The 23,374-nt window shown below is 41.0% G+C and overlaps 1 protein-coding gene across 5 annotated transcripts in view; it reads right to left on the bottom strand.

Annotated features, from left to right (window-relative positions):
- Positions 1-23,374, bottom strand: part of BMPER (BMP binding endothelial regulator) — a 251,830-nt gene that overhangs the window by 198,561 nt on the left and 29,895 nt on the right. For all 5 annotated transcript variants that reach the window (XM_045052595.1, XM_006929299.5, XM_019825682.3 and 2 more), the window contains exon 3: positions 20,030-20,129. In XM_045052595.1, the coding sequence (XP_044908530.1) occupies positions 20,030-20,129 (100 nt within the window). The remainder of the gene's footprint in view (positions 1-20,029; positions 20,130-23,374) is intronic.

Below are 23,374 nucleotides of genomic sequence, written 5' to 3'. Positions count from 1 at the left end.
GCGCCTTTCTTTCCCAATTCCACTCTGGTCCCCCAAATTTCTAGTCTATCCTTGTCTTTCACGGGGAGAGGGTTAGCAAACTGTAATACTTACTTAAAGCAACGTTGGGGTCTTTGAAGTCAGTTCATGCCACATGGTACAGGGAAGCAGAGCAGACAGTCCTGCCATTCTTTGCTGCTTCCGGGCCACCTGATAGGGTACCCCCACCGCTGGGACTTGGTCAATAAGCCCCAAATTACCCCAGTCGAATACAATTTTTTTAATGAACCACTTTTCAGACACTGTTCTCCAGAAACATATGGAAGTATAATCAAGAGGGATAAACATAAAATCTGACTAGCCATTCTAGGGCTTATATCGTGTCCTTAGGAGTTCATTTAAAACAGTCTTTTATTACTCTCCAAGGCTGTACCTACCATGAATCCTGCAGGCAATTTTGCTTATTTTTGGCTAATGGGAATTTTATAGTCAAACCATTTCCTCAATCCCAAGAGAAAGAATCAGCCCCATGAACTGAGTTCTTAAACAGTGGTGTGTGCCCCCCACAACATTCTTTTTCATGGCTTTTTTTTTGTTTTGTTTTCCAATTAGATATTAAATATATCATTGAAATCAAATGATCAACAATAGAAAAAGAAATGGCAGAAAGCGATTTCACTTAATTTTTGATGGTTCTATGAATAAAATCCCAAATATGCAGAAATATCAGAGGAGTATAGATGATTTGCAAATTCAACTCACTTCACCAGTATAAAGGAACATAAAATTGCCACGTGACTTACTTGGATTTCTAATCTATGTGTTTATTGAAGACCATAAAGTGAGGAAATTGTGGCTTACAGAGCCAGTCTCGTAAGTTCATAAGATTATAATACATACAATATCTGGCATTGATATTAAGGTAATAAAACAGATTCTATGAGCCACAAATAAATTAGGATTCTATGCAATAAAATATGCTTTCAAACTTTTAGTGTAATTAATACAATAAAGGAAATATGCAATGCATTAAGGTAGAAAAATGCTTGCAACAACTTTTTTATATGAGCCACATCACCCATCATTCCTGCATTTGATCTGTTCTTACCATAAACCCTCCTGAATACGGGAGTGCTTCTCCCTCTGGACTGAATCGGGATTGCAACAGCCACTCCATCCTCAGCACCCCATTGTCAAATAGCCAATACCCATTGCTTCTCAACAGGCATAGGAGAAAGAACTGGGTTGAGCTCGTATGGAGCAAAAATGGAAAAAGAATAAAAACAGGAGAGACTGTCCTGTTAAGTCATCAGACTGGTTTTTCTAATGTGGGCAGGGAAAATGTCGCCAGAGGTCATTTCCAAAGTAGAGTTCCAAAAAACATTTTCAGAAATATCACATAAATAATCCTCTGACAAGAGAAAAGCAAAGAAGACAGAAAATAAAAGTCACTGCATAATTATTAAAGGTGAGGCACTGTACAAAGAGTTTTCACATGTGATTTCATTTTATCCTCATAAAAAGAACTATAGGACAGAGAACATTTTACCCCTATTTTTTTTTTTAATGAGGAAATCAAGAAAGGCTAAATTACTTTCTCCAGGTCATACAGCCATTCTTTTTATCTCACTCCAAAATCCATGTTCCATTCATTATTTGGTTCCTGCCAGGCACACAGAGGAAGCTCAGAAAGTGGAAGCTTCAAAAGTAAAAATGGCATCCCTGGGGCATGTGACATGCTGCCTCCCAGTGATACTTCAACATCACATTCCAGTGATGTCTAAAGACCAAGATGATAAAGTAAAATGCAGGTTTTGTGGCTGAAGAGGCAAGACCTGACTTTGGGGGTCTATGTTTAAACTCTGTTCTGAACGTCTTTCCCTTTGGTTGTCAGTCATGCTATGCCATAGGCCTTTTGGAGCAATAAATAATAAGTGATCAAAAGATCAAATTCAAACATCTAAGTTTGGGTTCATGCATTTTTCAAAATAGGAACACGTTTCACACTTTGGGGTACACAGCAGCAATCGAAGAAAATAAAATTTATTTGACAACAGCCAAACAACCAACAATTTCATAGGGTAAATTATGGGGGTCACAGATAAAGAGTCATGAATGGGACCCTCAGTTTCCCCAAAGCAATTTCAAGGACATCAGAGAAAATGTCTTTGACTAGCATGAAGAAGAAATGAGTTATATACAACATACATATGACATGCCATCTGTGTGATTAATGTATTGACCTGCACGATGTTTATACTTTGGGAAGCATATTACACAGATGTAACCTTTATGGTTGATTAGATAGGATGCATAGGGCTTACTGCAGAAAAATTGTCAGAAATATCTTATCACCCCCCCCCCCATTTTTCTTTTACTTTTTATTTTGGAAGAATTACAGATTCGCAGAAAGATACAAAAAAGGTATTTTTTTCATGCACCTTTCACCCAGACTCTCCCAGTGTTAATGTCTGGCATAACTATAGTAAAATATCAAAATCAGGAATGGACATTGGTGGAGTCCACAGAGCTTATTCAAATTTTACTGGCTTTACTGGCTTTACATGCACTCAGGACTGTGTATGTGTAGCTGCATGTGTGTGTGTGTGTGTGTGTGTGTGTGTGTGTGTGTGTGTTTCTATGCAATTTTATTACATGTGTATCTTTGTGTAACCAATAAACATTCAAAGACATTCAAAACATTCACAGACAAGGCCCTCTCAGCCTATTCATTTATAACAACACTCACTCCACTAGCCTTTATCCCTAAGTTAGGACAACCATTAATCAGCTCTCCATCTGTATCATTTTGTTATTCAAGAATGTTATGTATAAATGGAATCATATAATATGCCACCTTTTGAGACTGGCTCTTTTAGAAAAATTGTTTTGACATACATCCAAGTTTTTGCATGAATCAATAGTATCTTCCCTTTTTATTGCAGAGCAGTATTCCACAGTACAAAAAAAAAACAGTTTTTTGAACCACTGAAGAACATGTGGGTTGCATCCACTTTTTGCCTATTATGATTAAAACTGCTGTGAACATTTGTGTATAGAGTTTTGAGGTCACACTGGTTTTCATCTGACTGGAATTGCCCAAAAGAACAATTGCTAGGTTATATGATTAAGTGTATGTTTATTTCTATAAACCATCATAATCATGTCCAGAGTAGCTGACTCATTTGATATTTTCACCAGCAACATGTGAGACATTTCTGACATCTTTACCAGCATTTGTTAATCATGCTATTCTTTTCTTTAGCCATTTTGATAGGTGAGTAGTAATATCTCACTGTGGTTTTGATTTGCATTTTCCTAATGGCCAATGATATTGAGTATCTTCTTGTACTTTATTGCCATCTGTGTTGACATTTAAGTCAATGATCAATTTTGAGTTCATTGTTATATAACATACGAGGTTTAGATCATGGTTTTTTGGTTTGTTTTTTGTGTTTTTTTGCCTATGTATGTCTAATTCTTCCAGCACCACATGCTGAAAAGGTTAGTCTTCTTCCATTGAATTGCCCTAACACCTTTGTCAAAAGTCAGTTGTGCATTTTGTATGAGTCTATTTCTGAGCTTTCTATTCTGTTCCATTGATGTATATGTCTACTCCTCAGCCAATACCACGCTATCTTTACTACTACAGCTATATTAAAAGTCTTGAAATTGGGTAGGCTGATTTTTCCCCCTTTATTCTTATTTTACAAAATTATTTTTGTTATTCTAGGTCTTTGGCCTTTTTATATAAATTTTGGAACAAGCTTGTCTATGTCTGCAAAATACCCCTGTTGGGCATGCCCCTTTTTATACTATTTAAAAAATTATTTATATGGGAAAATCAGGCTTGATGCATACATCATCTAGGAGCCTCTCCCCTGCAGGATGAAGCCTGCCTGTGTTTGCCAAGTATACTTTCACAAAGCATTTGTCAAAGAGCAGTCCAAGGACTAAGAACATCCCTGGGGGGCCCGGGGCGGGTTGAGGGGGGCGGCTGTAAGAATGCAGATTCCTACACCCATCTTTTTCTTCTTATCTGCCACCTCCTTCACCCGGGCTTCTTTCTAGAAGGTTTGAGCTGCCTTATTTGCTTGGGATGATTTTAGGACTGTGTGGCCAGCAGAAAAGGTGTCTGATTTAACAGCCCAAACTAAAGAGTCTTCTGAGAAGCTGTGTGTGGCCCCCCTTTGATATCATGCCACAAAATCTGAGGCAGGTCTTCATTACATTTAAAACATGGATAGATAAGGCATTAAAGAGAAAAATTCACCTTCTCTGAAAACAGGACAGAATTGAAAACGACCTTCGCCTATTGGCAGAAGCTGTAGAAGAGATTGCCAAATATCTGACAAGAAAAGTAGTCATTGATGGGCATGATCATACTTGAAGAGGGATGAGGAGAATTCGCCACCAACAGATAAGCCTAAACCTCATCTAACATGGAGTTCAAGGAGAGGTGCTTAATGGGAGCTCTGTGCTATCAATCATCTGTGCTTCCTGGATTTAAAACCATGGATTTCTGGATTTTAGCTTGTCAACAAAGCCTTATCCTTTAAAATGCATTTCTTGGGGTGCCTGGGTGGCTCAGTCGGTTGAGTGTCTGACTTCGGCTTGGGTCATGATCTCGCGGTCCGTGAGTTCGAGCCCTGCGTCGGGCTCTGTGCTGATAGCTCGGAGCCTAGAGCCTGTTTCAGATTCTGTGTCTCCCTCTCTCTCTGCCCCTCCCCCGCTCATGCTCTGTCTCTCTCACTCTCAAAAATGAATAAATGCTAAAAAAAAAAAATTTTTTTTAATAAAACGCATTTCTTTTGTTAGTGGCATTTGTTAAAAAGAAGAAAAAAATGAACACCTAGCATGTAGTCAGTGGTGGGTTTCTCATGTTTAATAATCAGCTCTACACAAGAGAAAAACCCTGATTTTGCAGTGTGTTCCAATTTCCAAGGTGTAAATATTCACATCATGGTCTATTTCGAGTGACCAACATGATGTTACTGAACAAACTCCAACACACCACTGTGTACTGAGCTATGTATTTTGACAGTGGAGGCTGTTGGGTCTGTGAAGCTTCTTCTCTTCCTAATAGCAGACCATGAACATTTAGCTAGAGTTTAGGACATTTCATGGGCGTCAAAGGTTATGCTGTTTATTCTGTACACCTAGATAAATAACTTAAGAATACCAACAGTCACATATTTTCACTCACGACATTATATCTGGCCCTTCTTTTCCTAAACCTTCCCCTATACACAAAGTCATAACTGAACCAGAAGAACATTAACTCCAGTGGCTCCCAGGCCTGTTGAATATCAGAACCGCATGGGGGCTAGTTAAGAATACAGATGCCCAGTGGAAAGAACCTAAATGTCCACTTTGCTGGATGAATGGATAAACAAAAGATGTTCTATGCACACAATGAATTATTACTCAGCCTCAAAAAGGAATGAAATTATGAAATATGCCACAACATGGAAACCTTGAAAATATTGTGTTAGGTGAAATAAGCCAGTCACAAAAGGACAAATACCGTATGATTCCACTTATACAAGTCACCTGGAATAGGCAAATTCATAGAGACTGAAAGCAAAATAGAGGTTACCAGGGGCCGGGAAGGGAGAATAGGAACTTATTGTTTAGTGGGTAAAGAGTTTCAGCTGGGGATGACGAAAAAATATTTTTAAATAGATAGTGGTAATGGTTGCATGACAATGTGCACACATTTAACGCACTGAACTATACATTTTTAAATCGCAATTATGTTGTATGTATTTTACCACAATAAAGAATACAGATGCCTGGGCCTCACTAACTGGAAACTAAGACTCACATGGTCTGGAGTAGGACTCAGGCATCTGAATATCTCACAATCGGCCCTGGCCATTCTGAGGCACATCCAGGTTCAGGATCCTTGTGTTTTACAGAAGAGGAAAGAAACCAAGGTCCAGAAAGGGGTGGCTTGGCAAAGTCAAGTAACTAGAAGTGGCAGAGTTAGTTAGATTCTGCATCTAATCCCAAGTCTAGTCCTCTTTTCCTTCCTTCTTCAAATGATAGTTTTTATGACTATCTTCTAATCCACAGGCCCCAGAGCACAGAATTCCTTTGTCTAGATGCGTGAAAATATTACCCTGGCATTTGCGTTTAGCTCCTGAATGTGGTGGGGATTCCAACTTGTTATCCTTGCATTCACAGCCTCATCAAGGTGGCCACACCACAGTCCTCAGAACCCAAAACATCAGAAACTCAAGTGCATTTTTAAATCTGATCCCTCTGTCTATCCCAGGTATGGCTGAGAGAATCCCCAGACAGTCTCAGGTAGGCACTGGGCTGCTTCATGGGGTAAACATCAGCTGGTCAATGCCCAAACATGTCTGCAGATAAACATCTTGAGCCCTTTAACCACCAAGCTACTGGAAGCATAATTAGCTGGCTGTGGTAGAAATAAGCTCATCTGAGTGAAGGATGCACTCAAGTTCATGGACATACCAATGTACTTTGTTCACCTGCATTATCATCAATTCTGTTGAATATTAGCCTCTCTAGCAGATTTCTAAGGCAAACACACATTAGCTCTCAAAATGAGATTCCTCTCAAAAACAAAACCTAGAAAGTACCATTTTTTTTCTGAAGATAAAGAGAGTAGTTCCTGATCAAAGCTCATTAAGAATGGTTATAATCGATGGAGCGCCTGGGTGGCTCAGTCGGTTAAGCGTCCGACTTCAGCTCAGGTCATGATCTTGGCAGTTTGTGAGTTTGAGCCCTGCGTCGGGCTCTGTGCTGACAGCTCAGAGCCTAGAGCCTGCTTCCGATTCTGTGTCTCTCCATCTCTCGGCCCCTCCCCTGCTCATGCTCTGTGTCTCTCTGTCTCTCAATAATAAATAAACGTTAAAAAAAATTTTTTTAAAAAAGAATGGTTATAATTGCAGCATGGTGATCATTTTTAAAATAATAAATAGATGCATGTACATTCCTGCATCTTCATAAATAGATATGTGTCACACATAAAGACATACTTTCAATTTTGCAGTTGCCAAACTTAAGCAAGAAATCAAAGAGAACCTAGACAGGCACTGGGGGCTTCTGCATCAAATCATTTCTTTCCTGTAGTTTCTAATGATGCACCCCAACTTTCCATTCAGAACACCTAGCTTTATTTTTTTTTTCTCCGTTCGATAGCTTCCATGAAACAATGCCATAAGAAGCCTCAAAGGAGATCAGAATGTTTTGATTCCAAGACATTTTCAGATGATAAGCATCACTGATTTCATTCCTATAGTGAAACATAAGACAGGAAAGGGGTGGGGGGAATCATCTCAAAGTACAGAGAGGTTTACGCTTCACGGCGGGCAAGTTACAAGCAGTCACAGAATAGTTTTAAGAGCAGCTGCAGAAAACTTAAAGCCGAATTAGAGGTGTGTTTTATATGATGTGATAAAAGAAAGCAGATAATCATATCAAAATGAAGGCAACTAGGAAATCTGAAGTCCTAACTGCATAATATTGCTTGGTAACTTTGTACAATACAAGGAAAAGCTACCGAAAATTACATTGAGGTTATCACTAAGTCTGTTAATACTGAAATATACTACAGCCACCACCACATAAAAAGACACAGAGGCGGTGGTGATTTTAAGGACTTTTTTTTAACCTCTATGGAATTCAGTGAAGAAACAATAAAGTATCAGGATCGTGGGACTGGTTTATAAACATTCAGCCATTTTTCATTCCTGTTTATACATTGTTATTCTTTCCCTGTAATTCTTACTCAACTCTTTTTTAAGCTATGCAGAATCCAAAAAGGACGTCAGATGTATTAAGATGCACATGACCGAGTAGTAATATACTAACTATGCAGTTGACATTATGAGTTACTAACTACGGAAGACTGAAATTTGGTCCAAATTTTCCTATCTTCCTCTCACTGCCCTTTTGCCAACATATATTCAGTAGGCAACCATGGTGTGCCAGGCACAGGGCTCACAGCCGAGAATACTACAGTTGTTACCTACACAAAGCCTCCAGTTGAGTGGGAGTTACAGAAGACAAAAATGCTAAATGACAATTGTGCCTAGTCTTAAGAAGGAGGGATTTTATGACAAGTAGCCGTGGAGCCTAGGAAGTGATGCCTACAGTGAGAAAGGGTACATGTTAACTACATGACATCGAATGGAAAAGCAGCCCATGCACAGGAAACAGTATGTGCGAAGCCCCATGGCAGGAAGTGAGTACAGAACACAAGGGGAAATGAAAGAAAGTCTCCTATCTGGAGAAGTCCAAAACAAGAGAAGGATAGAGGACAGGCAAGAACCAGACCTTGCGGGCTTGGTGGCCACCAAACCGGAGAAGGAGAGAAAGTAGCCAAAAGTCAGCATTTGCTAGCACTTACAGTGTGCAGTGTGATCCATAACCTATCTCCTAGCTCTAAGCATCATTCTCCATAGATGCTTCTATTTGCCATGCATCCCAGAACTGCTCTCAGTATGGTTGGTAGACTTCGAAGATGAACCCCAAGATTTCCACTCCCTGACATATCCACCTTGTGTAATCCCCTGCCCTTGACAATGGGCATGACCTATGAATGTGATGAATGGCACTCCCATGAGTAGGCTATCTCACTTAGCAAAGGTAAAGAGATTTTGCAGAGGGGCACCTGGCTGGCTCAGTCAGTTAAGTGTCTGACTCTTGATTTCAGCTTAGGCCATAATCTCATGTGCTCTGTGCTGGGCATGGAGCCTGCTTAAGATTCTTTATCTCCCTCTCCTTCTGCCCCTCCCCCACTTGCACTCTCTCACTCTCTCAAAAACTAAATGAATGAATGAATGAATACATTTTACAGGTGTAATTAACATTCTTAATCGGTTTGACTTTGAGCTATTAAAAAGGGAGACTATCCTGAGTGGGCCTGACCTAATAGGTGAACCCTTTATAAAAAGGTCTATAGGTCAGAGAGATGCTCTCCTCCTGACCTTGAAGAAGCAAGCTATTCCACAGATGCAAGGAACTGAATTCTACTAACAAAAACATGAGCTTAGAAGATGACCTTGAGCCTCAGATGAGACCCCAGCCCTGGCTGACTTTAAATGCAGACCTGTGAGACCCAACCACACCATACCCAGAATCCTAACTCGTGGAAACTATGAGACAATAAAGAGTGTTATTTTAGGCCACTAAGTTTGTCATCGCTTGTTATGCACAAACAGAAAACTCATAGACTATGCATCAGCAGCTGAATGGAGAGAACATCTGTGTTTTAATACAGCTGTCAGGCCCACACCTGACTGAAGTACTTTACATTTTATACAACAGGGAGACCAGGGCCATCAGCCTCCTCCACCACAATGAAAACATCCTCAACTTGCCCATTTTAGAAGAGTGAAAACTGATACACCCAAGCCAGCAGCAAGCCTTGGAAATCTAATCTTCTAACTTAAAGGCAACCACAAACTCTTCGCTTAAACTGCCTTCCAAAATCCTACAGAATTTAAAAAACAGAGGCCCTGAATAAAAATGGGTTGAGACAAATTTGAAAGCTGATCTCTGTTTCATGTTTTCTTACTAGTTTTAACAACTAAAACCGATTTTTGTAAAGTATGATTTTAATGTTAACAAGATTTTTTTTAACATGTAAGGTTATTTTTATTTAAATGGTTTATATTATGGGAAGCCAATCTATGAAATCTAACATTTTATGCATCTTTATTCAATGAGAGAAAAAGAGGGGAAAAAAATAAACCCCTCTAGTTCTTTTGTTATGTTTTTTTTTCCTTGTCTTTAAAAACCTATAAACAACCCCCACTCAAATTTCTGGGGCTAGTAGATATATTTAATTATACTTCATAAGTTAAAATATATATGCAGGCATTCCATTAATCTAACAACTTTCATCAAGAAACATATCAAAAATTCTCTTGAGCTCAAAATCATGGTAAAAATAAGCAGTGGCAACTGGAAATGAGTAGCTCAATGGTGGGATGTCTTTCAGAGCACTGCAGATCCCCAAGATGTGTAACTGATAGGTTAGAGTCTCGCATTAAAACTGCTAGAAGTGAAGCTAGTGGAGACTTTCGTTTGGTTGAAAATTAAACACACATACACAGTTATTCAGAGGTTGGCTCCAGAAGGATCACCAAGAATCTGGTTGTCTCCAGTAAAGGATACCAGGTGGCTGAAGTCAAAAGTGGGAGAAAGCCTTTGACCATACATGCTTTGTGTAGTTTTCATTGCATGAATGCATTCTCTATTAAAAATATTTTATGAAAGCAGGTACACACATACTCATGAAAGACCAAACTCATCTAAGTTGTCCCAGTGGGACATTGCTGCAGTATAAACAGTCACAGAAACTGAAAAGGAAAAAAACGTTACGTTAGGGATTCCCAAAAAATGTCGGTTAGTAAAAAAAAGTCACCACCTCCTAAGCCACGTGTTGTTTTTAATCACCTCCACAAAACTTCTCTACCCACATATTTCCCTTGAAATTGTGGGTTCACCCAAGCTATAAAAGCCCATGGAGAGAGAAGGCTATGGCAAGGCAAATACTGAGGCTAGCATATCTCTCCTTTATTTCCAGAGCCCTTCTAATTCTCTAAGTCTCGCCTCCCTCCTTCTTATCTCATAGGCCATGTGATACCAGGAAGAACAAGAGCATTTGGAGTCAGTCCCCTCTCCCACCTCTCAGCGACTGTGGGATAGTCAAAAACATCACTTCATATCCCTAAGCAAAATTTCCCCATCTGTTAAATCAGAATAATAATAACCACCCCCTCAGGGCTGAATATAACAATATCTATAAAAACCTGAAGATTGGAATTTGTCTTTTCTTCCAAAATATTCTGACTCTAGTTCACAGTATAGTTTAAATGACAACTAGAGCATTAACCTGAAGGCAGCTGGTTCCTTATTTGGGTGTGAAACCTGGGGCAAACTATATCTGGGTAAATCACATATAATATCTACCAAAGAATTTGATCATGTCTGAAAAAAAAAAAAAAAAAAGGAAAACTGAGGTTGAGGAAAGAGCCACTCTTTTGCTTGGGCAACAATCAATGCACCCTTAGGATTGCCAAAAGAACTCTGGTTAAAAGCAAACAACTAGATTTGCACAAGGCTAACAGCCTTTCCATCTTAAACTGTTTAAACAATAGGACAATTTACTCTGTCAACATAGGGAGTGTGATTATTTTTAAATAAGCCTTTTTTTAAAGGTCCATTCCTATTCTATGGTATGTGACTGCCTCCCCACAAACAACCACAAGCAGTATGGTCATCTTCCAGGTCCCTCTCCAAACAACACTGAGAAGAGGCCCCTTATTCATGACCTTGAATTGTGTAAAGACAACATATAGTTAATAACGTTCAATCTTTTACCATTATTCATAGTTCCCTTTTACTGGGTCAGTAAATAATCTCTATAAATGAGCCCAATCCCCTTAAAATTCTCCAGGCAGGCTGTGCTTTCTTAATTTTTATTTATCACACCCCAGGATGATTGGCCTAATTTTAGAAATTAGCATGCAAATATTTACATTTTGCCTCTTTCATTTCAGGAGACATCATAGGATAATTTTTACATCAAATATACAAGTTAAGCTGTTAAAAAATGCAACCCATGGGATCACAACCCATAGAAAAGTAAGACAAAGCACAGAGAAATCAAAGACAAGAGAAGACTGTGGAAAATAAATTCCACTTGACAACTATTTTCTTATATCTTTCATCAAAGTATTGCAGACAATTAATATTTCATGCTCTATATGAAGAAAGAGGATGGAATTTGACCCATAAGTGTCGGAAACACACCTTATTCATTTATGATCCACTAATAACAAGCATATATTTAGATAACAAATACATTATTGTTCATGAAAGAACCCGAAATTAAAGGGTGATTCTCAGTCCAAGTAAATACAGAAATGCTGCCAAGACCGTCTGTTTGTCTCTCAATGACCTCATTTGTTTTCATCAAACAATATTGAGTTTTTTCAAATTAGATTAATCTTTGCCCTGTTGTTTTGGGCTATTTGGATAAAAATTTATAACCACTTTAACATAAAATAATCTCAGAAGTATACTGAAATACTTGCTTGAGAAGAACTATTTATAACTTACTTTTTTGTTTTAAAGAATATTTGGGCTTCATAATAGTTAAAAAAAAAATTGGTAAGCAATTTCATCCAATAAATACCCAGCATGTAGACCAGAAAATACTTGTTGAATGAATGAATGAATGAATGAATGAAACATAAGCAATCTGATTGAAGCAAATAGGAACATAAATGCATGTATGCATATATACACATACCCATAACAATCTTTCTAAGAATTCTTTGGAAATAGGAGTTTTCATATTTCCGTCTTCAAGCACATCTACCCAACAACTTCGTTTCAATATCAACATCTTTTTCAGAGTAAAATAAGTAGAAGTCGTAATAGGATTCTATTACATTTTCCTCTGATCCTTCCTCCCTCCCCCAAACAATCAGCAAACAAAGAAAAACTTGTTCCAGATGTGTTTTAATACTCTAGATCTAAAGGAAAGCCTAGAAACTGGTATTTTACCAAGTTCCCTAAATGATTATGCGTGGCAGACAATGTCTAAGAACTATAGCATGTCTTTGTGTGTACCATGACCTTCACCTGGGAGCTTTCCCTTCAACAGCCCTCTTTGGATGGGATTAACTCCTTGTTCATAGAAATGAGTTGCCCCTTCTGGAAAGCCTTCCCTGGAACACTCCCCAGTCCCTTACCCACAGGCTGTCCTCCTTCCCTTTCCCTCTGCACTCTGGCTCCCCTTCCCTAGGAACTTCCCCTCTGGTGGGTATTCTTCTGCCCCTCCACAGAGCAAGCTCCTTGAGGACACGGACACCCTCTGGCTGAGCTTCGAGTCACTAACACCTTGGCAAAGAAATGATTTAACTTCTCTGGGCCCTTAGTTACCTCACATGTAAAGTGAAAAAGGTGGAAATTACCTCACTCTTGTAAGGACTAAGTGGTGAGCATAAACCGACTAACCTAGTATCCTGCACTGTGGGAAAACAAGTCCCTTCAGGGCTACTACTATGAAGATAAGAGAGAGATAAGGTCTTAAAATCAGACAATTCATACCTCACTACCCGCAGGGCTTCAAGGATACTAACTGGAAAGGCAAATGCCCGCCACCCTCATGAGCATCTGAGTCACAGCTCTTGGGAGATACAAACGGGTTCCACTTTAATCACACCCGAAGGTGATCGGTGTATAGAAGATCATGTTTTCCTGTAGGAACAATGTCATCATGAATGTGTGTTCCTGATCAGCAGCCTGGCCTCAAACAAAGAATGGGAATAACTCGTAAAGATCCTTAAAGAATGGGCATGGTCATAAAGACCAAGATGCAATAAATATAAACATCTGTAATTATTTAAGGGAATGAAATTAGGCCCCACATAATCATAAATAAGCTACGAACACTGATTATAGAAGTGGCCCAAATATAGGACAGTACACATAGAATAAAATATAAGCATAGGGGTGCCTGGGTAGCTTTGTCAGTTAAGCATCAGACTCTTGATTTCAGCTCAGGTCATGATCTCAAGGTTCACGAGTTGGAGCCCCGTGTCAGGCTCTGTGCTGATAGCGTGGAGCCTGCTAGGGATTCTCTGTCTCCCTCTCTCTTTACCCCTCCCCAGCTTGCTTGCTCACTCTCTTTCAAAATAAATAAATAAATAAATAGGAAATAAGAGGCAAGTAAAATATTTCCTCCTTTCTTTATGGAGTCTCTATTCTAAATCTAGTCAATTCAAAACTGCAGCTTGCCAACATATGGCAAAATTCTGTGAAAATAGTATCATTCAAGTCTTAACGTATTGACAACTGTCAGTGCTTTCTAGACTACACTGAAAAACAGGAAAGCAAGTGATGGCCCTCAACTAGGCTTTTTTTTTTTTTAATGTTTATTTATTATTGAGAGACAAAGAGAGACAGAGCATGAGCAAGGGAGGGGCAGAGAGAGGGGGAAACACAGAATCCAAAGCAGGCTCCAGGCTCTGAGCTGTCAGCATAGAGCCCAACGTGGGACTTGAACTCACAAACCGCAAGATCATGACCTCAGCCGAAGTCAGATGCTTAACTGACCGAGCCACCCAGGCGCCCTCAACTAGGTTCTTTAAAAGGTACTTGCTACCATTTCTCACCGAACCACAGAAAGGCAAGGAGAATACCCCCTGTCCTAGGGGGGAAGTTGAGAACAGGGAAGAAGTGGGATAAGAGTGCCCACATAGCAGTCTAAAAAGGGAATCGGCAAGATGGGCAGTGGTGAGTTTTTAAGGTGAAGGCGGCCAGTATGTCTAAATGTTGCCAGGTGTAACACTAATTCCCCCACGTTTCATCCATCACCTTTTAAAAAGGTCCTAAAACCTGTGAGCGGAATAGGAAAGGAGACTAGCCTTGCCTTTTTCGGAGGCCATTGAGTTATATTCTTTTCAACTGAGCATTTGCACACCTCTCCCCATGGCACATGGAATTCTTAAGAAACATACACACAAGGGCACAATAGTCACGACAGGCTGGTTCTCTTCTTAGCAAAAAACTGAAAGTCTAAACATCTATCAGTGGAGAGATGTTAAATAAATTACTGTACATGTATGCTATGGAATCCATAAACAGTTAAAAAGCATGAACTGGCATGGGAAAATTCCCAAGTCCTACTGTTGTTGAAATTTTTTTTTAAGTAAACTGCAAAAGATTATATATCACTTAATTCCACTTATGTAAAAATAAAACCACACATACAAAATTACATATATATGTACATATGTGTGAATAAATATGTAATAAACTAAAAAATATCTGAGAAAGATCCAATGAGTTGATAATGGTTATTATTTCTGAGAAGAGTGGGTTTTTGTAGTTCGAATAGGACTTTTTTTCCCTTCTGTTTAGTTTTTTCGGTATGATAATGTATTAACGCAAATTGAACTAAAGTCTAAATTATATAATTACACTCAAAAGGGAAAGAGGAAGAGAGAAAAGTCCAAAGAGAAAACAGAAAGTCCCAACAATGATGGTAGGTGGTTAGTCAGTTCTTGAGGATCAAACTCCCCCTCATTTATTACACAATTGAGTAACTGGGAAGGAGTTTTGGTGTGCATTCACCAGCCCTTCAACATTTTAGTTACATTTTCTTGGTCATTAATCTATTTTACTTTATATCTGATACCATAACTGTAGTAATATAAAATTTCCAAATAAGAGGGGTACATAGAGTCAGAGAAACAAGATGGACTCACAGCTACAAAGGGCAAAGCAATTTTTTACCCCAAAGACGCACTGATTGAAGTAGATATCAACCAACACTCTACTAAACACGTGGTTTGCATTCCCTTATCCTCCTGTCCTTTCTTTATCTGGTACCAGTGGTTCTCAAGCCTCAGCCCCCATGAGACGCCCAGTGGAGACCTGGAAATTTAGAATCAGGGACCCGGGCCCAGGGATACAGCAGGCCTGCAAGCCTAATGGTGAGATCATAGTCTGTGCCCCATCTCCACCATCATCTAGTCCGTAACCTTGGACTAGTCACTAAGCGTCTCAGTGGTACCATTTTTTTCATCTTCAAAATGGGGTTATGACAGTACCTGTGAGGATTCAATGCCTGGCTCTGAGTAAAGATTACCTAGAGTAGCTGCTGCTATTTGAATAAAGAGAAAGATGATCCTAGTTCCTATTATTATTGCAGGGCAAGGCCCAGGAATCTACATTTAACAGGTGATCCTGTAGTCCATTGCATTTTGAGAATCACTGCTTATACTCACGATTCCTTCAGGTAAGAGAAAGGACAGACAAAAAACAATATTCAAGGGCAAGTCAAAGCAACTATCAAGCTTTCACTATTGCTTCACCCAGTTAGCAGTGCTAGATTTTACCTTTCTGCATACCTGCTGGTAGAAAGGCTCTTCTAGAAGGGCTGTCTCTGCTGGGAAGCCTGGTAGACACACCCTCCACCTATCCCGCCAGGTCAGATACATGCTGTGCTCATCTCTACAAGAGGCCTGACTTCACTGTGACCTAATCCATCTGATGAGCAACTTCAGAATGAGCATAAAGATGGGATCCTTGAACGTAAATGCCTTTCAAAATACAGAGGAATGAAGTCCATCAGTTCTCTGCTGACCAAGTGTTAACTGATCCAAAACCAGAGGCTCCATTTCTTTGCTAAGAAAAACTAACTGCATATTATTCCCTGATCTGATCAAAATTATTTGACCCTGAGACAATATTGCCTAAACATCACTCTGCTCTGAAGTCAAGTATTATCGACAAAATTCTCATTAATATGATTCCTCACTGAATCACCCTCTTTGAGTAAGAAAAGTAAAAACCCCCAGTGTTAGCATGGAGGACGCTGGTTCAAAGAGGACTTCTGAGAAACACAGCTAGTTTTCTGTTGTTATTATTGTTTCTCCCGTGCAAACGAATGGTGCAAAAGGGTTAAGGAGAGGTCCATCCAGATTCCTTTGGATGCCAAATCTAGCGTGGTCTGTGGGTTCACACTGACTTCTCCCTACCCAGGTAATGCTCCTCTTGATTCTCTCTTTCCAGTCATTTTTATTTCACTGTGTGTGCTCTTTGGTTTCAGCTGTTTGTCTTTCTTTCACCTTCCACAGTGCTCCAATTTAAGATACAACCTCAATGCCCAGAAATGGAGAATGACCAAGTGAATGTTGATAACCTTCCCATAACAGAATCTCATGTACCCATTAGTTGCAAAGATTTTATGCCCTGATTTTAAGTGGAAATCTTTTTTTTAATAATGCAACATAAGTAGTAAGCTATTAGCTAAACACTTTTACACAGGGAAAAGTATGGAAAGAAATATACTAAATATTAACAATTGTAACTTCTGGTGGTAGGGTTATCAGTAAATTTATTTTCTGCTTTCCCACACTTTAGACTATTTTTCAAAGCTTATTCTATGAGCATATGTTACTATTCTGATCAGAAACACATAAATAAGCCAGTAGCTAAGAGCGAATACAATTGTTTCTCTTAAAATCCATGAGACAAATAGTGTGCGCAATGGAGTAGAAATAAAGAAAAATGAAGGGGGTGTCTCTAACATCCACCTCCGGAGCTTGAGAATTCTGATGCGTTCAAGAGTCTCTCTCATGAAGGACCACCTCAGGGCAGGTTGGGAATTTTGACCTCCCCCAAAAGGCTGACACTACTAACAGAAAGAGATCTCAGTATGCTGAATTCTCTAGTCTATTCTTGGGCCCAGTTTAATTTGAAGAACCTTATCTTCTTAAAGCTCAAAAAGAACATTCAAGAAATGGATTTGTTTTGGGTATCTCTTTCCCTTGGGACGGTAGGATAATCAGAGGGAAAAATGACCATAAAGGAAACAGCAGGACAATCAGAAAAGACGGTCATACACTACAGCCACAGAAAGTTCCCTGCTGTACCACGGTTAATGGGGAAACAAACCCAAAGCCTTGGGCACGTTCCCTTGACACACGGTGCTTCCATCCTGTGGTATCTAACTGGCCTCTCATTGGCAAGGCAGCCATATTAATCGCTGAAAGATGAAGATGGCAAATAAGCAGTTCAAAAAATAAAGAATGAATAGAGGAGCTTCTTTAAGGTGAAACAACAGTAACTTGGACACACACTGGCTCGCTAATGTGTTTTTCACTAGAATCACTTTATCTGACCATCTGCTTGGGAGATTCCTAATAAATTACCATTTCAGGCCTCGCACTGATAGCTCTCAGAAGTCAAATGGGTAAAACATCTGACTCCCAACTTGTAAGAAGAAGGCAATAGGTAAATGATTGATGCAAAAGGCTCTGAAAAAATATCATCCCAGCCCACTCACCCCTGCTCCAAAAAGGCTTCAGAAGGTATATTTTTATAGTCCAGTTACCAAATATTTAAAGAGCACCTACTATACTGAAATTAACTGAGAAACGCTTACATGTCAGGCTGTGCTAAGCATTTTGAATGGACCTTCCCACTCAACTGCCTCCAACACAATTATTACCTCCATATTTAGGAGGGAACTGGGGGAGAGATTCCATATCTTTACCTGCCTAAGTAGAGATGTTGGTGTATTCTTTTCTTGGGGCTACCATAATAAATTACCACAACCTTGGTGGCTTTAAACAACAGACATTTACTCTTTCACAGTTCTGGAGCCCAGGAGTCCAAAATCAGGGTGTTGGCAGGGCTGTGCTCCCTGTAAAGGCTTTGGGAAGAGCCCCTCCTTGCTTTCTCCTGCCTCCTAGTGTCTCCAGGTGCTCCTTGGCTTGTGGTGGCTTAACTCTAATCTCTGTCTCTGTTGGGTTTGATTTTGCTTTTTTAGTTTTTAATTTTTTAACTAAATAGTTTACTACAATAACTGTAGTTATTAACACACAATTGGGCATTAATTCTTGAAATGTGGATTTTACATAATAGTATGTTTTAAAAAGTTCACAGGATCTTTGCTGAATATTGAGACTCATGGGTTGTCATTAAAAATGGCTGCAGACCGGGGCGCCTGGGTGGCTCAGTCGGTTGAGCATCCGACTTCCGCCCAGGTCATGATCCCACGGTTCGTGGGTTCGAGCCCCACATCAGGCTCTGTGCTGACGGATCAGAACCTGGAGCCTGCTTCAGATTCTGTGGGTCCCTCTCTCTCTGCTCCTCCCCCACTCTGTCTCTCTGTCTCCCAGAAATAAACATTAAAAAAAAAAAATGCCTTCAGAGGGTGGCTTGTGTGGCTTAGTTGGTTAAGCATCTGACTTTGGCTTAGGTCATGATCTCACAGTTTGTGGGTTCGAGCCCCACGTTGGGCTCTGTGCTGATAGCTCAGAACCTGAAGCCTGCTTCAGATTCTGTGTTTCCCTCTCTCTCTGCCCCTCCACCAGTTCTCAAAAATAAATAAACATTTAAAAAAATTTAAAAAGACAAACACCTATCCCCCTCCCCAGAACAACTGAACGGGAGTCCCAGGGAACAGAGCGCGGGCGTTTATATCTGCCTTTCCCATAATATGGTTGTCTTCTCTGTGTATCTGCCTGTCTCCACTCCCTGGTCTAAAGACACTTGTCATATCGGACCTGGGGCCACCCTCAGCCAGTATGACCTTATCTTAACTAATTATACTTCCAAAGGTCCTATTTCCAAATAAGGTCACATACTGAGGTTCCTAGTGGACATGAACTTTGGTAAACACTCCACAGCCCGGGACTGCTGGACTCTGGCATAGCAGTGTAACTCCAGAGCCCACATCCTGAGCCATGATGCTCTCGATGCCTCTCGAGGGACCCCCCTCTGTTAGGCACAAGGCGATGTCAGAGCATGACATGGCTCCCGTCCCCAAGGTCTTACGAACGCAAACAAGGTGATGAAGGAGAAAAAGCACAGCCATGAAGAACCCATGTGGACTTCTGTGTGCCACAGAAACATAGACAATGTAGGCTGGGGGCCTTAAGCACAGGCAGCTTGTGGACAGGTGGGGAGGAGAGACCTGAGCCGAGGCTAAGCGGCTACAGCAGGGATAGCATGTTCAAGAGAGAGTGCGTGCACTGGAGGGCCGTGGAAAACGAGGTTGGAGTAAGGATATGTTAGAGAGGCTTCCAAGGTGAGGGGAGCAACATTGATTCATTTTTGAAGTTAAGAAAAAAATGAATAGGGATCAAAATGATAAAATTCGGGCTTACTCCTCTGGCAGAGGAAGGCAGGGTGAGCATGCAACCAGGAGAAACCATTGAAACTTCTTGACAGAAGAAACAGTGCGCATGTCCATACGAACATACATAGGCATCATGTCTGTAGCATCTCTGTCACACTTAAGCCACTTGCCTTCGAAAGGAAACCAAATATGCAGATGGCCACTCTTCTTTCTTCCCTCCATTAGAAGAGTCCCTATTACTACCAACCTCCCCAAACTCACACACATACACACACACTAGCTTCCCTCCCAGCACCCACTTGCACCCCAGCCAACAGCTGAGTGAAGAGGAAGGTGAGAAAAAGAGAAATAAAAATGCCCGAAGCGACAGCCAGAAGAGAAGGCGGCCAAGACATAAGTCACCTTTGCACCGCTCACAACAGGCTCCCCTCTGCTTGATGGCCAGGGCACAGTCTCTCGATAGCACTGGGCACTTCTCTCTCTTACAGGTCACTTCCTTGTTCTAGGCAAAAAGAGACAAGAGACATTTGAAAGCAACTCCAAACAGAATCCCCAGAAGCCTGACACAGGTTTTCCTAGCCTCCCTCTTCCTATCTTGCCTTCATCTTGGCAAGAACACTCACGAAAGCAAATAGGATTTCGCTCTCTCTGGAACAGAAATAGTCATCCAGAAACACAGAACTTTTGAGAAGGGCACACGAGAAGGGATGAAAAGTCCCTTCTTCAGAAACCAACGTAACCCAGATAACCGAACGCCGAGAGAAAAGCATTCTCCCGCTCTGTTCTAAGGTTTCTCTTTAGTATACACTATAGGAATGATAATATTTGTGTAAATCATATTTTGCCCATTGGGCTACCTGGGCCAGGACTGCATCGTGAGAACAAAAATATTTGCACACAGCCGTCCAACAATCCTTAATAGTAGAGTGCATTAAAATGCAGCAATCTAAAGTTCCAACTCAAATAATGACAAAGTTGAGTATTGAATCAGCTCAGTTAGAGAAAAAATAATATTCCCCACGCCAAGCAGAGACACAGGCGTCAGTGTTTTATAGCCATGGGACAGCTGCATTATATTAGCACTTATGCTAATGAAGTGTGGTGAGCATTTGCATCTTCGGTTTTATCCTGAAAGGTTAGCTGTTAAACTGTCTCAGAGAAGACCCAAACGTGATGTATATGCCTGTTTATACACAGACTGGATACACGTGCACCAAAAATACAATGTCACGAACCTCAACAAGATTTGAGCTTCAGTAAGTTTCTCCTATATGCTAGGTGCTATGGCTTTCATTCCTACTTAACTTCTGCGAGATAAGCATTATTCATATCCCCAGTTGATAAACAAGAAAACTGCTGCTCAGAGAAGGTATATATATATGACCTGAGGAATCCATTCTTCCCCCCCCCCCTTTTTGGTGTTTGTTATGTGATAAGGTCCTTCACGGAGCTAACCTCATTTCCTCCCACAATCTGTGGTCCTCATCCTTAGCTGCAAACCAGGACCCTTGTGTGGTTCTTAACAAAGACGGCACTGTCTCCCACCCCCTGAAGCTCCGAGCTGATTGATCTGAGGATGAGACCTGGGTGCTTCCTGAGCTTCCCAGGTAATTCCAACGTGCAGCCACTCTACGGAGCACATTCTTGTTCCCAGTGAGGCTGAGATGGGTTCGGGAGCTGTCAGCAGTCCCTCAAGTGATGGTACACCTAAAATCTGAACCCAGGTGGCCCAGCTCCCAGCCCTCCAAAGCTCTTTCCCTCCCCCTCTCCTTCATAATGATGGCTGCATCAAGACTCACTGTAGGTCACAGCCCTTCAACTGATTCTCATAATTTTTCTCAAGTTACAAGCAAAATACATAGCATGGTCACAACTCAAATTTAAGAGGTATATTTTAAAATATTAATAGTGTCCCTCCACTACCACTGAAGTCATCATGAGCAATGATCAGGGATATATGCTGCCTGGCATCATTAACAGTGACTTCATTTGGCAAAGTGCAGTTCCCACAAGCCGCAGTTTGATACCGACCCCGCCCCCACCCCCACCCCAAGACTCTGGAAGTGAACACACTTTCTAAGCAGAACTTCTGTTAGCACGGCTTATGCAAACCTGGCTGCAGCTTTAGGGAAGGGCCACCCCCAAGTGCATCTCCTCTCTGGAGGGAAAAGTCCTCAGGCATGGGGAGTTCAAAGCTCTCAGGGCGGTCAGAGTGGGTATGAGACACAATTCAGGGTCGGATAAATGGGAAGACCCACACTTTCTTAAATATAGGAATCCTTTGCTAAATTAGAAACCTGGGAGCCAGTCAAAATCCATAACAGGATCCCAAGATTCATAATAAATAGCTTGTAATTACAGTCCAGCACAAAAGTCATTCCAACCAGATGGTTTGTAGCTGCACATCTGGAATTTTTTTGTTGTTCTCTCTCTCTCCCTCCCTCTTTCTTTCTCTCTCTCGCTCTCTCTCGCGCACACACACACACACCCCAAACCTAAACTTTAGCTCTACTTTTACTGCAGGATTTCCCCCCTTCTAATGACATTTGTAGTTTTTTCGTATTCTACCAAGCCGCCATATCTGATCATTTCCCTGGTGTCTGGTTGACAAGGATATGAAGCGCATGCTTAGAATCGCAGGCCCTCAAAGAAAGCAAGAAAAACTACAGAGAATTGCTGGCCAGAGGCTGATTCCTCTGTCTCCTTAATTGAGCCCAGCAGCTACAGAGTAAATTTAAGCACAGGTTAATTAAGACCACTCGCTTTGCTGTCACTGATTTTGCGGCAAGACAAGAACGCTGGGCTGCAGCCGGCGGCTCTGGTGAGAAGCCGCACGCACGAAGCCACGCCTGCAGCAGCCCATCTCTGCTGGCCTCCTCATCCCCATGTGCGCCAAGTGTCCTCTGCCCTGATGCAAGGCCATGGCTCGTTTGGCTCACTTCTTCACTCAAGAAGCCTTTTCTGATGCTGATTCATACTTACCAAACACGTTCCGTGTACCGGGCTCTGTGCTAAGAATTTTATATGCATTATTTCACCCCAAAAAATCCACATCACCCCCCATTTTACAGATGAGGAACCAAGGTTAAGAAACCTGCCCAGGGTCACATAAAAGTCAGATTTGGAATGCAAAGAGAGGCTTGTCTGACTCCAAAGGCAAACATTTAAATGTTGCACTTTGCTACTTCCAGGCACTCAGGATACAGACAAGAACAAAACAATGTCCCGGCCCAGAAGCCCCAGGGGAGACTGGTGCCTTCCCAGTCGTTCCACACAAGTGAAGTGAGCTCTCTAACAGGAGCAGGATAACTCCACAGAGCTTTGTCATCACCAACCACGGGAAGGTGTACAAACACCAGCTGTTTTCTGGTAATGAGGACAATTCTAACCATTCTGGATAATCTGATAGGTAGCTGTGCCTATATATCTCTGAAATCTAGACTGGCATCCCCAAACAGACTTCCCAGAGATTCCAGCTTGGGCTTGAATCTCTCCAAATCTAAGCAACAGACACAGTGGTAGAAAAGCACTGCAGGAAAATGTCAGAATGTTCTAAAAAACAGACCTAGCCAGTGTTTAAGAGTAATAAGCCTTATCACATTTTTCATGCTCTGTCTCTGTCTCCTGGTGTTTATCACTTTCTAGGGTCAGCCTGCCTGTGATTTACCTGTTGTCAAAGGTATCTGCATTATTGCCTCCTTTCCAAAAGACTGAATATATCAAAACCCCAAACATAGCCTCTGGAGG

The sequence above is a fragment of the Felis catus genome, chromosome A2 (genome assembly GCF_018350175.1).
Source record: "Felis catus isolate Fca126 chromosome A2, F.catus_Fca126_mat1.0, whole genome shotgun sequence".
In the NCBI taxonomy this organism is placed as follows: domain Eukaryota; kingdom Metazoa; phylum Chordata; class Mammalia; order Carnivora; family Felidae; genus Felis; species Felis catus.
This window is presented reverse-complemented; position numbering and strand designations above follow the sequence as displayed.